Raw genomic sequence first — 18,318 nt, 5'->3', positions numbered from 1 at the left:
CTCAGGTGCGTTCCGGGAGCAAACAAAGGGGCGCAAGGGTGGTTGTGTGGGGAGAAGGGAACGAGAACGAAGGGGGAGTGGGAGGACGGAAAGAGAAGGGAACGAGAGACCAGGGGGAGTGGGAGGATGGGAAAAGAAGGAGAAAAGAAAACGTGAAAACCCTCCATAGAAAAGCATAAGGGACAGAGAAAACCCCAATAGATAAATATACCCAGCAGTAGGAAAGCCAAAGGCAGTAAAAAAAAGACATGGGATTTCCACACATTAAGGCAAAGGAACCAGAGAAAAAAGGCAGAAGGCTAGAAAGGAAAGAAGAAAGAGGAGGGAAACACGACAGAAGATACAAAGACAGAGAGGTACAAAAGAAGTACAGAGAAGAGACAGTGGAGGAGAAGCAAGAAAAGGAACATACAATAGAAGGTTCTTCCAGAAAATAAGAAGAAGATATAGCAATACAGAACTCTTGATAGAAGAGGTGCCAGTGAGAGATAAAAGGAACACAAAAAAAAAACTTTAGAAAGACCAAAGGGAGAGAGAGAGAAAAGCCCCTACGATACGACACAGAAGAAAGAAAAGCAGGGTAGGGAAAGAAAAGAGCCACAAGAGAAAAAGAAAAGGAACTTACCGATACTTCTCATGTTCTTTTCCTCACGTGTGCTTCCTGGGAGCCCTGCAAGAGAGAAAACCAAGGAAGAGGTGAAAAGCCAGGAAAAGAAACGAACAAAAAGGAAGCAGCACAAGAAAGACACATATGACGCGCCAGATATTCCTAAAAGCCAATAAAGTACACCTGAAACCATCCAACCCTATCTCTTCGTGATGTCCTTGACTCCGTCCAGTCACAGAGCCAGAGAAACAATGTTGCACAGCGGAGTCGTCACTGAAGTTGCAGATTGCCGGTTCCTGCAGGGTCCACTTGCAGTCCCAGTGGCCAGAAGATGAAGTAAACATTGCAGATGAGTCCTGCTAGACTCCTGCACGTTGAATCTGAGAACCCACCCAAGAGGGAGACCCTAAATAGCCCAGGAAGGTGGAATTGGTCATGGGGGGTGGGGAGGGGTGAGTCAACTAGGCACGAGGGATTGTTGTTTTTTCTTTTTTTTTTTTTTTTTTTTTTGTTTAGGAAATACTAGGGTTACAGTCTTTCTGGCCCCTCCATGACCTTGGGGGCGGATGGGGGTTATTACCCCCGATCTGGCCCTGGGGGGGGGGGGAGACAGACAGCCCACTAGACACAGCAATGCCCCCACCCCTAAAAAAAAATGGGCACAGTCTTTCTCAGAATGTGGGGGTAGTTATCCCAGATCTGCCCCCTAGGGGGAAGAGGGAGAGGGGCAGAAAGCCTACTAGACACCAGGGAACTATTTTTTTAGAAAAAGCGTAGGGGGCTGCCCACCACCCCAAATAAATGGGGACAAAGTCTCCTTGTCACCCTGGGGGAGATGGGGTTATTATACTGATCTGGCCTAGCCCACACGGGGAGGCTTTAGAAAGCCCACTGGACATCAGGGAATTATTTTTAATAAAAGACTGGTGGTGGCTGCCCGCCATGGCCATGCCCCCGCCCCACCCCAAATAAATGGGGACACAGTCTTTCTGCCTCCCTGGTGGGCAGATGGGGTAATTGCCCCCCAATTCGTCCCCAGGGGCCAAACAGCCCACTGGACACCAGTCAAAAAAAATGGAGGGGTGGTTATGCCAGCACCCCAACTCAAGGGGGCAACAGTCTTTCTACTGCCTCTGAGGTCTAAAGCATCTATTCCTAGTGGCAAGCAAGAGAACATTTGACTCTTTTGAGTGTTGATTTTACATATGGGCCAGGAGAGCTTGATTGACTCCCAATATTGTCCCACTGGATATGGTGAACGGCTGCATTTTTGGGGCTTGAGTAAGCTGCCACCTGGAAAAACCTACCAGACCCAAACTCTTCTGAAAACTATACATCTGGGGGAGTCCAGGGTGGTGTGCTTCACATGCACCCCTCACCGTTTTCTTACCCACAATGCCCTGCAAACCTCCAGCTTTGCTTAAAGCCACACATTTTCCCTTCATTTCTGTAATGGAAGCTTCTGGAATCCGCAGGAATCCACTAAATTCCGACCACCTAGAATTGCCCCACCTGTGCTGATGAAAAACTCTGCCCCACTTGTGTGGCTGGGCCTTGTGCGGATCCAACTGAGGTCAGTAGGAGTCTCCAGGCAAGTGCTCCCTTTGAGAAAGAGCGCCTGGAATTCCAGCTACAAATCTTTAGTTCAAAATGAAGTAATCCTCAGATATTGATTTAAGATAAATCATGCTGAAGACTTGTCACCTAAAGGTGTCTTAATGTGAAATGTTCACCCTATTCTGAGAAGACAGAAGAATATATATTCACTGTTGCAACATCTAAAAACGTAGAATCCTTGGGATCAAGTCCTATCATGTCCATGTTTTAAGTGGACCTTAAAGAATGTAATTTCCACTTCAACTGCCATCGAAATAGCTGCTTTGTAGTACTTAATCATAGTGCTTAGTTTGAGCCCGTGATTGCGAGTGGGAGCCCCTGGCACTCATTTTTGGGGACTGGCACTTACTTTTCCGCATCAGACATTTTCTTAGTTCTAGAGATGGAAAAAAACAGAGTGGAAAGACTGAGGAAGAGTACAACAGGAAAACCGGCACAAACTGAGAAAGCAAGAACTTGTAGGAGTGAGATCAAGGGACAGGGAGTGCCTGGCAGTGGATTAAACACGCACGAGATGCATTTAGGACTGCAACATTAGTATTCAACACGCCGACTGTGGCTTCCGAGCAGAGCTTTGTACACTGTCACTCATTCTTTTACAAATTAAACACTGCATAGCCTCAACATTACACAACCCCAGGTTTACCGAAAACTAGGCCGATTATGGGACCTGAAAATAGTGTCTTCATTTTTGTTTTAGTGTTTGACCTAGGACAGGCATTGCAATATGGAAGTGGTTTAACCCTAAACGCAGCTTCTGCGGCCACAGATTCGAAAACTCCGCCCACCCCGTATAAATTGCTGCTGTCCAAAGGTTTCCAGTGACCACAAATAATTCCTGTTCCCATTTTTGTCAGGCACAGTTATTATATGTGTAAACTGCCCAGAGGGAGGCGGAATCACGAAAATGAGAAAGGCAGTAATAACAAATGTGAAGCACTTGGAGGGTGGATTTTATGGAGTATTTGATGAACTAATTTATGAGCAAAAGTAGTTGACAGAAAAGCCTCCACTGTGATTTGCACCGAGTTTCTTTATTTGACCTATTTTGTTACTTTTGGCTGCACTTAACTGTCAATAAAAGTATTCGTTCATTTATATTAAGACGCAGACTTCTGTTTCCTAGAGGTGCAAAAGTAAATTAGCAGCACCTCTAATGTTTCCATGCGCAGTGCACATTAAATTATGAAAAGTTAAAGTTTCGAGCATATGCCATGTTCCTTCACTTCAGGGGGATGCCAGTAGGTAGATAGCCCGTAGTGTCAGGATATCCTTTTAATCTTCCAGTGTGTACCTAAAATATTTTAACACGACTGATGGGAGTGGGATAGTGGTACGTTTCTGAACATTGCCCTGTAAGGGGAATGCTTGGTTTGAAAATCGGCTGCACTTGGTATAAATGTACAAATCATTATTGTAAACGTTCATGTGTTCTGTGAAAGCAGATTTCTTAGGAACTAGCTACATACGAAGCTTTTTATTGTGACGTTTTGTATGGTTCATTGTTTAATATTAATTTCACAAAATAACAAGTTGCGTTTGGTACTGTTCATTCTAGTTCAACAGTTTGCGGTTCATTAAAGGACGACCACCCTGGCCTTTCTGCTGCAAAACGGGTTCGACAAGACAACTTCCAAAGTAATAAACCTTTGCGAGTACGTAGAGCGCCAGGTTAGTATGACTCTAATTTGTTTATGAAGTTACTTACTACAGATGACACAAGACGAACCGCTGACATTTAAGTTATCAGTTACGTAGCTGTTTTTTCTAGCCAACTGTTTGCAAATTAGACATTTGTTATTCTTTTATAGTGCAGTATTCGTTCAATTGTTTGACAGTCACAGCATTAAATAACCATTTTTGACTGTGAATGATTCTGTGTCAAGACCAGTAGCGAGTACTACTATGACGTTTAATCCAAATAACTGTAGTAGAAGGTTTTTAAATCGATAAGCGCTTCTAATGAACCCTCGTAAGGAAGTGTTTAAACATGCAACAACCAAAATCAATTCACCCAACTCTACCCAAATTATATTTTACCCTTAACTTCTCCTCTTTGATGTTCCACACAAGTTGAGAACTGTATTTATAAGACAGTATATTTGTGGTATTATTATAGTTTTCATGCAAGGATTTAGACTGAAAAGTAATTCTGATTGGAATCAGTTTGAGAGTTTGGTGTGATGTTGCCCCACCTCATAGAAGCGCCGTCAAAGTTCTGGTAGGTAAATTCAACTTAATAAATGACCTGCAGCAAAAAAATCTCAGTGTGTAAATGCTTTGTTAAAAATATAAAACTTCTGACAAGGTCACTCCTCCTAACTTATAAGCCCATCATTAATATATCATCAAATGTTATCACTCAGCTGATGTTTGTGGTTCAGATATCTCCCTCGCCACCCCACTCAAAACTGACCTCACAATGAAGTATCAGACTCTCCCCAACACAATGGTGAAAGCAACCTAGTCGTTTATAAGGGTCATCCAGATAGAACCCAGGAATTAAAATATGTCTACAACCGTTAAGAGAAGCATGTGAGTAACGTGAAGTCATGAAGGTTATGATCAAAACCTCGCAACTAAACAAACTCCTCTGCCTTCTACTAAACGTCAACTCTGCAGTAACTAACTCAGGACCCCTTACAGGGACTATTACTGTATAAGAGCCTGCCATCCTCTTCCTAACAGAGACACGGCTAGCACTTCATTGCAAGGTGCTCCCACAAAGATATAAGCTACTGGGGAATGCATTTGTACTTGAAAATAATTAAGTGCACGTATTATACTGATCAGCACGCTCCAAATGGTCTACTCTGCATCTCATTATTTGTTTAACTATATCACATTGTAGTGAAAACCCTTCAGAATTGATTGGACAGATCCATTCATCATTCCATTAAGCATTGCAATACCAAAGTTCCCCTTGAAATTACAGAAGGGCCACAATTCACACAACTGAGCAACACAAAAAAACATCTCTTAGCAAACTGAACAAATTCAGTTTGTCTGGAGGATACCACCAGATAAACATTTTGTTTGGAGAACAGATACTCTTCAGTACCAGTTATTTAACAACTAGGTCCAGCTAGATATCAATCTCGAAATACAGAGAAAATATAGTTAATTAAGACTAGTTCTTCCCTACTTTCAACTCTAAATGGAAAAATTTGAAAAAATCTAGAAAACTAATGGAGAAAGAGATCCAACCTCACTCTCGCACTGAACTTAAAAACGCTCAAGTCAAAGATACAAAACTAATATTCTGAATGATAAAACTGGCTCGGAAGTCCAAATAAAAGCAGCTATAAATGGAACCGTAAAATTGTTTGATACAGTTATAGCTCAGCCTACTGATCCAGCCACAGGACACTGCTTTGCGTCCTAGTTGTCAGAGATAATGTACAAGTAGATCTAGTATATGTTCGGGTATTAAGGATACACAGTTTGCTGGAGGTGGTCTGAGAAGAGAAGATGTTGGTGGTTAAATCGAGGAGAGCTGCTTGCGAGATAGATGGGTTTGAGACTTTTCTATAATGACGTGTTCCATACTTTTGGTGCAAAGCTAGAGAAGGAATACAATAGTGTGACAGGTGAGTTACGTTTGTATGTTTACTTTTTGTGTTGTGTGGTTTTGGTAGATCTGTACTGTAAGGTTTTTGCTCAGGTACCATGATTTGTTATGTTTCAGGGCTTTGAGAATAATGTAGGTTGATGTGTAAGTGCATCTGGCTTGTAGAGGGAGCCAATTAATTTCTGCTTGGGATTTTTATTGTTTTCCATTAGAACCATTTGGACTTTATTACTGTATTGGCAGTGCATAAATACTTTACACATTGCCTTCTAGGGTAAGCCTGTCTGCCTATGTCATAGCTACTTGGTGGATGAGCTCAGGTTAATTAGTGACTTTGAGGGTTCATCCTAACATCATTCCTTGTGGTGGGTGGTCACCCCGACCCACAAATAATAATCCAAGTTCTTACTAGGATACATGTGTTTTTGGCATTAGTAAGGAGAGTTGTGTTTTCTAATCGTTGGTCTGTTAAAAATTATTTCTGATATTGCTGTGTTTAAGATTTCTATGGGTGTATTCAAGGTGTGTCTAGAAGATTCATTTGAGGGATCTGGGTAAGACTCCAGAGTGTAGGTGTACAGTTTTATGTAGAAAAGTATGGTGAAGTGTTGAGGCCAATCCAGTTTGATGGAATTGTTGATCATTTTTACTGTGGGATCTACAAAGATGAGGTTCAATATTGCTCCCTTGCAGTACATATGAATTCTGGATAGTAGTGTTAATTTAGTAACTATCAAATACAGGGTTTTCTGTTTGGTTCGCCTCTTGGTTGTTCCAGTGTATTCTGAAGCCACAAAGTATGAGATGATCATTATGGGATAGGAGTCAGGAGTCAGGTCTGTTATTTCTTATAAGAAGAAGAGTGGTATAGTAGGTTGGTGACAGGTATGTGTATGTTGATGATGTTTAAATTTATTTGCGTTCAAAAGAGTTTCTGGCGTGTGGGCTTGACTGAGTGCAGTGGATATGCTCTTTGTATATTATTGTATTCTACTTTCTTTTCTGTTACTTTTATTTCTGCTGTTCCTGTTTTATCTTGATTGTAAGCTTTGGGGATCTGTGATATCCAGGAAAGGTTGTGCAGAGTGTCCTGGCTAGGTTTATGTTAAGAAGAGGATTCCAAGTCATGTTGAGCAATTAGATCTACTAACTCCGGAGAGTTTGCTGGTGCCAGTCTCCAATTCAAAAGTATGTATTCAAATCCAGAGATGAAGAATTTGTATCGATGCAGAATATGATTCTTCTTCTGTGGAGCAGAGTAGGTTGTTTTGTTATACAGCCACTTATTTAACTAAAGTGTTTGTGCACAAAAAGGATTTCAGGATTATTGGTGAGCATGTGATTTGTTATGCTTTTAGGTGAATTTTTAAAGATTTCTGTAGGGTAGATGACTTCAAAGTTGTTAAATCCTGTGTCTTTCATTTTGATGGGGTACCTGGATCTTTTGCTTTGAGGAGAAAGAGTCCAGATTGGCCCCTGCCCTCCTCCTCATTTTTATTCCAGAGAGGCCTTGTCGATTCAGATTCTGGTCCTGATGCAACCCCAATTTCCAAGTCCATCTGTTACTTTTCAGCAAGAGGCCTCTGCCTTTAGGGAGGCCATGCGGGCATATGTGGCATGCTTTTGGCTCCATCTGGCACACCTTCTGGATCCAAGGAGCAGCAGAGACCTTCAGTCGGGATCTCGACTGCAGGTTGCTTTTGATGCCATCTTAGCCTCTTGAACCCGCTTTGGGTTCCACAGGACCTTTGGTGCCATTTCAGTTATGGCCCTACACCCTATGGTAGTTCCTTTCACATTGACACTGGGGCTGATGGCAGAAGAGGAGCTGTTACCTATGGTGGTCTCTGATTCCAAGCCAGCTTACGCTTGACCTCGACTGAAGCTGTGCTCCGATCCCACTAGAGCAGAGCCTAGTGTGGAGAGTCCCTCTTTTTCTGTGGACATGAGGTGGGCTGCAGACGCCCTTGACCTGCAGCTCCCTGCAATGGAGGTCAAAAATAATGTCCTGATGCCTCGCTAGGCACCTACTGAACCTTATTACTCAATGAGGCCTTAACAGATACCCATTAAGGCACTTGCACAAGCCATTTTCTGGGAGATTCCGCAAAAGAGCCTTGTGGCCCAGGTGTCCATCATCAGAGTCAACACTAAATCCTTTCCAATGACGATTGTTCACCGTTTTCACTGGTTAATCTTCCTTTGCACTCTGTCAGTGCAACCTGCTACAGCCATGCTTTATGGGATGCAGTCGGTAAAAACCTGTTGGCAGTCCAGAGGACTTGCATGAATTCTTTGCCCAAATCATACAGGACAGCTGGAATGCAGAAGTATGGTGCACTGAATGAGGTCTAAGGGTTTCTCTTCGGATGTTCAGGCATCTTTGATGAACATGCAAGTTGATGACTCTCACAATTTTGGTGGCAAAGCGGACTCAGCCCTTTACTTTAAATGGTGCACCACATTGTGTTCCTTAGGCCTGTCTGCTCCTACCAGAGAGTTTCCTCAGCAGTTTTACCCCTTTGGTGGTTACACTTGGGGTTTTGAATGCCTCCAAAACTAGATTCTACTGCCGGCCCAGCTGCGTGCTCAACCATTTATGGACAAGGCTGCGGCACCCAGAGACAACATTCACAGCATCAGAGATAATGTGCAGGTCAGCCCCCCGTACCACCAGCAGCTGAAACCACAAAACCATTTAAATATGTGCTTTTCAACACACACCCATCCGGTAGGAGGCAGGATCAGACATTTCTTTCAAGGGTGGCAACAAATCATTTTGGACACATGGACTTCCCAACTTGTCAAGCAGGTTATTCCCTGCCATTCTCTCGATTCCGCTACACATGCTACCCCCACTAACTCGACTGAAAATTGGAAAATTATTCTGTTTTGCAGCTGGAAGTGCAGGCCATTCTGGCCAAAGGAACAATAGAAAGGGTAGAAACTGGGTGTTATTTGTGTTACTCTCTTGTGCAGGAGGACAGATGTTTTCTTACTATTTCAGATCTCCGTCCTCTTAACGCCTTCCTGCGTAAGGACAAATTAGAGATGCTCAAACTTGTCTTGTCTGCCTTGGATCCTGGAGACTGTATGGTATCATTAGAACTGCAGGATATGTTTTTCATATTCCTGTCCTGCATGTCCACAAGCGTTACATGCAGTTCGCAGTGGGCCAGAAGTGTTTCCAGTTTGCGGTGCTCCCCTTTGGGTAACCACTGACCATCAGGTATTCACGAAAGTGATGGCGGTGGTCACAGCACAACTTTGAAGGTCAGGTGTACCAGTGTTCTTGTGCTTCGACGAGTGACTGCTGAAAGTAGGCTTGCCTCAGGTAGGCTTTGACCACCTCCTTACAACGGCAAACATCTTAACATTGTTGGGCTTCACTATCAACATGCCACAGTCACACTTGACTCTTTTTTGCATTTGCTCACTGAAACTATCCTATGTACAGGGTAGTTTTGGATCTTCTTCCTGGAGAGTCTAGGCCATTCGGGTTATGATCTAACCTCTGTCCTGGATCTCAGTGAGGATGGTGTTAAGACTGCTGGGACACTTGGCCTCCTGCTAGTCGACCACTCCAGATAGCACATGTAGGCTCTACAGTGAGATCTGCATTCCTAGTGGGCATTGCTCAGGAAAAACTATTTAATTACAACAAGATTTTGGAGGAGATTTTAAAAGATTTGCAGTGGTGGCTGCTAGACCTCAATTAGGCTAGTGATAGATCTCTCTCTTTACCCCACCCCAAGCTGACAGTGGTCACAGATGCATCCCTGTTGCACGGGAGGGTAATCTGGTAGAGGTGGAGATCAGAGGGCTCTGGACTGTGATGGAATCTGCCTCCACATAAGTTTGCTGGCATTGCAAGTGATCTGCTTGGCATTCCTACAATCAATCAAGGGGAGGCTAGCACAGGTTCTTACAGACAACTTTACTGTCATATGGTACTGCACCAAGTAGAGTGGGATGTGGTCTTGGATCCTGTGCCAGGAAGCTGTAAGCCTCTGGAAGTGGCTGACTGGCCAGGGCATTTCTTTGGTCGGTGATTACCCGGTAGGATCTTTAAATGGCAGAGCGAACAGTATCAGTCGCTGACGCCTAGCAGATCACAAATGGCAGTTAATCCAGAGGTAGTGGTGCATGCTTTCCAGTAGTGGGGAGAACATTTGCTAGACAGTTTTGTTTGATTTTGCAACTGCCGAGAATGTGCAATATTCACATTTTTGCACGCTAGAGTTCCCAAGAAGGCTCTCTTTCTAAGAAGCATTCCGCCTAAAGTAGAGTTCTGGGCTTTTTGTATGCCTTTCTGCCTCTAACCATCTTGGTTCAAGTTCCGAAGATCAAGGTTCACCGTCTTCAAGTCATCCAGGTGACTCTGGACCTGGCCAGGACGGTGTAGTATCCATGAGGTCATGAGCATCTGTCTTCTAGTCAGGCTGTTGCTTCTGGAGGATCTACTGTTGCACCTCCAGGGCGGGGTCTTCCACATGGACCGCCACATGACGATTGAACAGTGACAGCTAGTCTCTTTCGATCTTAACCCCGATTTGTTGATGTGATTCTGGCAGCCAGGGGGTATCTACGAAATCAATGTACATCAGGTGCTAAGACAAGTTGGTGGATTGGTGCGGCACCCATTGGATTGACTCGCCACAGGCTAAGTTGTCTGAAGTGTTGTTGTTAGCCCACCAAGCACATTCATTGGGCACTGTTATAGGCTATTTGTCTACTTTTCTGAGGTTTCCAGATCAGCCTTTTTTGTTTGAATCACCTGTTGTGATTAGGTTTTTTACAGGTTTACATTGTGTTTCCACTGAAGGCATTTCTGATGCCACAGTGGGACTTGAATTTAGTTCTCACTTCTCTAATGTGCACTCCATTTGATCCTTCGCTGTCCACTAAATCTCTTGACCCGTTGAAAACAGTGTTTTGTAGTCCCGATCACATCAACTTGTAGTACAAGTGACCTGCAGGCCCTCTTTGTCCAGTCACCTTAAACAGCATTCCTCCCAGACACATTGATGTTGAGAACTTGAGATGCATTTGTGCTGACGTTAGTAACACCTTTCCACATCAGGCAGGCTATCACTGTTCAAACTTTGTCCGCCTCACCCCTCAAAAGAGAAGGAGAGAATACATCATTTTGAACCCAAGAGAACAATCAGATTCTGTATTGATCTTTCCAGGGACCATCAGGTGGATGATCAACTCTTTGTGAGGTTTTCGAGAGACAAAAAAAAAAAGCAAGAGCGTGCATAAAAGAACCATCTATAGATGGATAGTCCTCCACATAAACACGTGCCACTGAAAGGGTTAATGGCTCATTCCACTTGAACCAATGCACTAATACAAAAAATGCCTGTCCGGGATATCTGTCAAGCTGCTACATGGGCATCAGTGCACACATTCACAAAGCATTATTGCTTTGACAGGCAGGTCTTTTTGGATGTGCATTTTGCCTTTTTAGCCCTGCAGGACTATTTGGTTTGAGCCATTCCACAGACCCTCAACCAGAGGTTGGTACTGCTTTGGCATCCACTCACAAGGCAAGGAATCTGTGATGCAGTATTCATCAGAAGAACATGTTACTCAGGTGGATACTCTTTTTGGTGGATGCTCTGTCTAACTGCAGATTCCTCACTGACCCTCCCCTTTCCCGTATTCTGTGGGATAGATTCTTACCCATCTAAAAAGATCACAACCTAGATACCTGCACACTAGTCTGGCCAATTTGGCGCTGGTCTCTGTTTCTGAGGTTGTGGGCAAGCTTTTGAAAACAGCTTACATTATCACGGCTGGGGGACACTTATATGAGGCCCTGTTGATTAATTGTGGAGTGGAGTGACATTGGTGAAAAGCTGCACGATGCTCCCTACCTGCACTCATGAGTACTTCTTTTGAGTTTCTGAGGGGATAGTCACAAGGTGAGAAAACTGTAGTTAGACAGAGTATCCACCAGAAAGTTTAAAAAAATGTAACATGTTAATTACCATGTCCTTACAGTGTTGGGGCCCAAAAAGTTATTTCCGGATTGGCAGGCCTAGCTGTCCTACGTAGAAAACCAGAGTGCTGATGAAAGTACCAATACAGAAACTTCTGGCAAGGGAGCTCCTAGAAAAATAATGAAATCAATATTTTTATTAGTTAGTAAGAATCCATGCAGTGGTGAAGTTGGATTTTAATAACTATTAAAGAAAAGTAACTTTTAAAGAGTTAGCTTTTCCTTGCCTGAAGTTTCTGGAGGCTAATTTTCATAAACTGTCCCCTGCAACTCCCAGCCTGTGCTCAGCTCAGGAAAAGGTGTGAAATTCTTCCCAGGAGCACAACATAACTGACTCGAACGGGCAGAAATGGCTGCGCTCAATAGAACATGCAGGATATGGGTTGTGGGAATTCTGTGGACACCACAATATCAAATCTTCCCCTACAGGTCTGTTGAGCCACCTGTAACACCTTGGCTTGCTTGAAAGGGAAAGAACAAGATGCCAAGACAATTCTGGTATATCCACTGTCTGGTTGCTGAAAGACCCTGATTTTGTCCTACCAGACTTCTGTCTCAGTATTTGTTGTGGGTATGGTTGGTGCTTCAAACTGGATTTTAATATGAGGTGTATGAGGGCACAAGTTACCATTGTGGACTCCCCTACACACCTACAACTCTCAGAACCAAAGTTTAGTGTGACTGAAGATTTTTGCCATCTTAAAAATGCCCTGAAACATGGCTTTTTGGGCCTGTTTGCTGTGAGGCAAATGGGAACTACTGAGAAAGTGAGTAGAGTTGTACCTTGGAACTTTCACTCCATCGGTTAGGGAGTTCCCAGGAGTCACCCCCACTTACTAGCTGGTACTAGACCTAGGTTTTGCACTCCAAGGCACCTGAACAGAAACATTTCAGGACCTGGGGAGGACCAAAGAGGACTGGGCCTTCTTTGTGTGTGTGTGACCAGAGAGGATCCCTGGAGAACTAGAACTACTCTAACCCCCACAAGTCCATACCAAGGACAAAGAAATGGACGCTAAGGTTCGATTGTCAGACCTCCTGTGTGGCAACAGGGGCATAGCAAGCGGCAAGAGGCCTTTTCACGGAAGTACCCACCTGACCCGGTGGCCAATGGAACTAGACTGGACCCTTCTGTTGATCTCTGCCTGGCACCCTCTGAGTCTCTAAGTACCACCTCTGAGGACTTTAGAGGTGTACACCTTTGGTTGTTATTAAACCTTTGAAATATTTTCCTTCAGACCAGTGAGACATAAAAGCTTTATCAAACTTTTTGACTTTAAGACTTTCACCAGGACCACTTGATGTATCTGACTTCGGCTTCATCGTGGTCATCCTGAAATAGCACCTAGGTCCCACTCTACCACAACCATAGACTATCGTTAGCACTTTGCACCTTTTGTAGTAATATTTAATTTAAACTTTTTAAAAAAATTAAAATCTCCAGTTCCCCTTATTAGATTTTTTTTTTTCGGCGTAATTTTGTTTATTACATTTTGCGCTATTTTGGGATTTTTATTCCTTGGTGTTCTGACTTTGATTCTGTTTTGGTAATGCATAAATATTTTAAAAATTACTGTATGCTAAGCCTTCCTGCTCTGTGCTGCAGCTGGCAGGGATTTGAGCTCAGGTTCATTTAATAACTTTGAGGGTACACCCTGATTAGAGTTGTGATTATTCCTTGAGGTGGGCAGTCGCCCACCCCAAATAATAATCCTGTTTCTTACAACCAGGAATACCTAAATCTGTCACACATGATATTGGGCGATTTGGCAGCTCTACAATTTTCAAGCACGGAAAAAGCAGCAGCAAAGCCAATATACCCAACCAGATTTATATCTGAAAATATTGATTGGGGTGTGTCTGTGTGAATGCAGAAAGAGTCAGTAGTGCACATAATCACGGTTTCGTCCACCTGTGCACCCAGTCCCTCATCCATCAGTCCATCATTTGAATCTTCTTGATTCACCCACCAGGCACACACAATTGACAACCTATTCACTTTCATTAAAAAACACAGCCATGTTGGCTCTGCCATTGTTTCTTCTGGGTGGAGGGTAGAAGCTGAAAAGCATGTAAAATGCAATAGTACACGATTCGTCTTACAAAAGAACATGTTACTCAGACATGGATTACAGTTCTTACTATGCCAATGTTAAATGACTATTGAGAATAAGTGCATGAAAATAACGCATTGATTCCATAACCAACATAGTGTACCTTTTCATAAAGGTTAGGCCAAAAGCTACATGATTTCAGTAAAAGTTTCTATAAAACACAACTTTGGGATCAATCTTAATGTATTATAGACCTGAAAGAGTTTTATGAAAAAATATTATATGGTTACATACATGTTTGTATCGGCTTTTCCCACTAAATTTTACAGATTGTATAGCAGAATTCTGTTGAGATACCTTTTATGTGAAATAATAATATCGAGACAACATTTACTAGAGAACCTGGTGGTGGTCAGTTCTTCTAAACTGTATTTGTAGACCCAAACTAATTTAGACTAATTCGCGGCCCGGAAGTACATTGATTGGCCTCCATTTTGCAAAATGAATAGATAGAGCCTTTGTGCGGTAGTTGCAGCATAGAATTAAGACACTTGGAATCTGCTGTTATACAACTGCATTGTCATCTGTGTCAACCACAAAAGCCTTCAGACAGAATTTGTCAAAACAAATTAATGGTATTCATCTGTGATTTAATAACGTTAGAAACATAGAAATTAAGTGGGTTTTTTTTGCTTTTAAATATGTGATTAAAGTTAGATCGAGATCTGGAGACCACGTGTCCGTTCACATAGCCTTGGAAATAAATATGATTTAATTTCTCAGTTTGCTATTATTAGTATAACCAGCCTCCGCTTACTTTGCACACAGACACTTCTAAATTGTCAAGAGCTACTTACGGTGTTGTTTCCCCAGGGATGCAACAGAACTTTGGCCATCCTGACTGCATCCATTTTATGTTTTCCTCCCGAGTCCCTTACCTGGATTGTTGCAGATGTGTGTTGAATCAAAAGAATCTGCAGCGATGACTCGGTTTTGTAATACTCTGCATGTGTTTGTTTGCCAGGAGAAGCCTTCGCAAGCAAGAATGACGAACATGATGCACCAAAGCCTCTGTCGACGTTTTCAGCTGGAAATGTTGTTCCTTCTGCAAAGAGAACTTTAAAAAGTGTGACATCTCAAGCATTTATGCGGGTGGCAAAGAAGTAATGCACAACGACTCTTGCTGTATCTTGTGAGTGTGAGACAAGCCCCTCACGTTGTGGCGACGACACGTTTCAGCGTCCACCTACGCCCATGGGTTAAACCCACAGTGGGTTAATACAGCTGCGCCTTTGTGCAGTTAAAATTGCACATTATACTGCCGAAGACTTCTAAATTGTATTTTGTACGATGAACCAAGTAAGCAAGTGTGATCGTTTACAGGCTTCCTTTTTGGAAAGTAAATCATGACGTCCCGCTTTGTTGACGACCTTCTTGAAGCCTTCACTTCACCTGCCTGCAGTTGTCACATAAAATGGAAACAGAATGTTGGTTTGAAAAACAGTTTTAGGCCAGAGACCGAGGCTAGTAGTCTGCTTTGTCTTCTTATCTCGCTTTAGCACCAGCAAGGCGTACATTAGAAACAGAAACCAGCCTTTCCGTGCGAGACGGCCCACAACCTCTAATCCTCCCAGTTCTCTGCTGGGCTTTCGAAATAAATATATGTGTACCATTGTTTTCTAATTTATAGTGGTGACCTTGATTGACTTTTTTGCATGTAAAATGTAGAAAGTAGGCCTTCATGTAGTGAAAGTTGACATTGTATTCCTTAAATAAGGTATCATCCTGCGGGCAGTCATCCATCCAGTTTTGCTGCTGCCGGCGGCCACACTTAGCAGGGAGATGGACTTAAATGACGTTTCACTGACGTGGCCGCCCAAACTGTAATAATCTGGTGACTGAGCCTTCTTTCACCGGGGCCGCGTAGACAGTGATTCTGCCTGCCGGGGTCTTGGCAAAGCTCTGCTTCGACCACTGTGGCTTCCCACCTGCTGGATTGTAAAAGCTTTGAGCGCATGAGTGGGAGGGGACGGAAGGGAACTTAAACGTATGCAATAGCAGCTGCGCTGTTTTTGGGGGGTCAGACTAACTCCAGCTTCTAAATAGAAGCTGCTTCTCCATTAGAGAACTATTTATTTTCGTATGTATGTGTTTTTTGTTCGTGTTTTTATAAGAATTTGCACTGGCTTTTAAGAAAGTACTTGTTTTGCACTGCTGTAAGCTACATATCTCCTTTTGAGGTACTGCTCGTCTGTGCTTCCTCTTGGAGAACTTTGAAGTCTACATTCAGATTCCGGAGTAAGAGTAGATGGCTGAAGTGCTTTCACTGCTCATAATTACAGCATCCACCCTCTCACATGCTAAGTGAACAATGTGATACCTTTTTCTCATCACCTAGCTGTGACTGAGTGCATATAGACTTTTCCTAAACATGCACTTTTTGGGCACTACCCGCACAGGCCTGGTCCCTCCGTGGTCAGCCACAACTTCTAGATGCATCTGAGCAGCCTAGTGTATTTGTTCCCTCTAACTAATCATGCAGCCGTCCTTTAGGAACTGAGCATAGTCCTAGCCTGTGTGGTTCCCTAAACTATTTGCGTTTTGTGATAGTAAACGTTCATGGAAGACTGCTTTCTTGATAGCAGTGATAACGACCAGGTGGATATGTCGGGCGCAATCTTAGCGCACATCAGAGCCTTTGACATAATTTCGTAGGTGCCCAGTGTTTTTGGCTTTCAATGTGAGATTTGGCCTAGACGTTCTCCACTTCCTTCTGACCTAGGCTCAACCAGTCTAGTTCTATCTGTCACTCTCTCCTTCCTTCCTATCCTCACTATATTGGTGTGGAATCCACCCATCAATTGAGATTGGAATTTAAGTTGTGGGAGTGGGAGTTAATTGCCTCTCCGGTCACTCTGATAATTGTGATCCCTGTGCTTATTACCACTATCCATGACAAACAGACCGATCCGATTCAAACTAGGTTCCGGGACGTGAAGTAGTTTATGATACTGCATATATACACATAATCTAATTGTGAGCGCTTGTATTTTCAGTATTACGTTAAATTATGGGGAAATAGTGCCTGTAATACGCCACTATCAAGGGATTTTAGTCGATTGAAATGTTTTGTAAGTCAAGAGTACCACTAATATTTTATGAAGTTTTCAGAATTTTATAAACGTTATGAAAAACAAGTGGATTTCTTTTATCCTGTAATTTTTTAGTACAGTTATTGAGAAATTGAACTGTTTCTTGCCAGTTTTGTGAAAGACTTGCATGCTGTCCTGTATCAAAATAAGTTTAAAATAATGAATGAGGTTGCTGTCAGAGCTTACATAAGATAAATGTAGTGAAACAATTGAATTTAACAGAACTTAATAATTCTGCAAGAAGTTTTGCAGATATATTTCCATTTTGTTTCAAATGTTTTCAGTTTGTTTTTTTAAGAGAACTTCTGTGTTTTTTAACCCGTTGTGGATTTTGGTACACATGCTAGTCATTTATTAGGCATTAATAGAAATCCTGCCAATGTGCTCAGCGTCTTCTCGGCAGCCTTATCATTTAGATATCTCAAATGTAAGTGTTTGCTACTACCTCACTCTCCTCTGCTCTGTGTGTGGAATATTCTCCATTGCGAACAACCAGGGAAGCATTTGGTCATGCATTACCCGCAACCTTTTGTACTTTCTGTCTTTTCCTTCTCATTGTTTTTCTTCAGATGAAACACTATGCTTTTCTGTGTTGTGACATCAGTTTGAATGCAAATGTGCCAAATAAAATGTTTTTCTCTTTTAGTTATAGCGTGTAATTGCTTGCTAAACTCTGCCTAGAGAATCAGGATCTGTTGTACATGCCTCACAATGTAATCTATACGCAAGTGCAAGAATATGATCCTGAAATGCTTTGTTTGTGTTCACACTGCATCATCTTCTACAACATCTCATCCAAGGAATACTTAGTGAACATCTTTGTGGCGTGTCTCCCCGTAGGATTGCTTATGTTTATGGAAAAGGTGCTTACAGATGTACAGTCACTTGGAGTATGAGGATACTGCTCGGATATTTTAACAGGATCAGACATGATGCACCACCACACCTTTGCACTGGGACCTCCCTAGTATACTTACCAGGACTTGGTACAGTCCTGAAACACTAAGGATCTAAATGCATAGCTTGGCCTACATGGTAATGATCTCTGCCTTACTCAGGAAAGTGGGAGGGATTGTAACCTGCTTCTGCCCTATTTAGAGTACAGTTTTAGTATTGCACACAACTGCTTCTGTTTCTTTGGGGAGGTGTTTGCACATAATGTGTTTTATACTACAGATAGTATATTTTTAAATTGTAAAAATTTGACAGGATTGAAAATAAAGTTATCAATTGTAGTCTCTTTTCACTCAGTCTGTTCTTTTGCAAAAAGCCAAGAACATGTATAATAATTACTTTTTAGATGTTTTTTG

General features: G+C 42.6%; 1 protein-coding gene across 1 annotated transcript in view; it reads left to right on the top strand.

The window, feature by feature from the left end:
* Nucleotides 1-17,653, top strand: part of KIF18A (kinesin family member 18A) — a 221,245-nt gene extending 203,592 nt beyond the window's left edge. Inside the window, exons 17-18 of the mRNA XM_069221971.1 lie at nucleotides 3,783-3,895; nucleotides 14,881-17,653. Coding sequence (XP_069078072.1) covers nucleotides 3,783-3,895; nucleotides 14,881-15,023 — 256 coding nt within the window. The 3' untranslated portion in view covers nucleotides 15,024-17,653. The remainder of the gene's footprint in view (nucleotides 1-3,782; nucleotides 3,896-14,880) is intronic.
* Nucleotides 17,654-18,318: the final 665 nt, after the last annotated feature.

This window comes from Pleurodeles waltl, chromosome 3_1 (genome assembly GCF_031143425.1).
Source record: "Pleurodeles waltl isolate 20211129_DDA chromosome 3_1, aPleWal1.hap1.20221129, whole genome shotgun sequence".
In the NCBI taxonomy this organism is placed as follows: Eukaryota; Metazoa; Chordata; class Amphibia; order Caudata; family Salamandridae; genus Pleurodeles; species Pleurodeles waltl.
The sequence above is the reverse complement of the archived record's forward strand: the minus strand, read 5'-3'. Positions and strand labels throughout refer to the sequence as shown.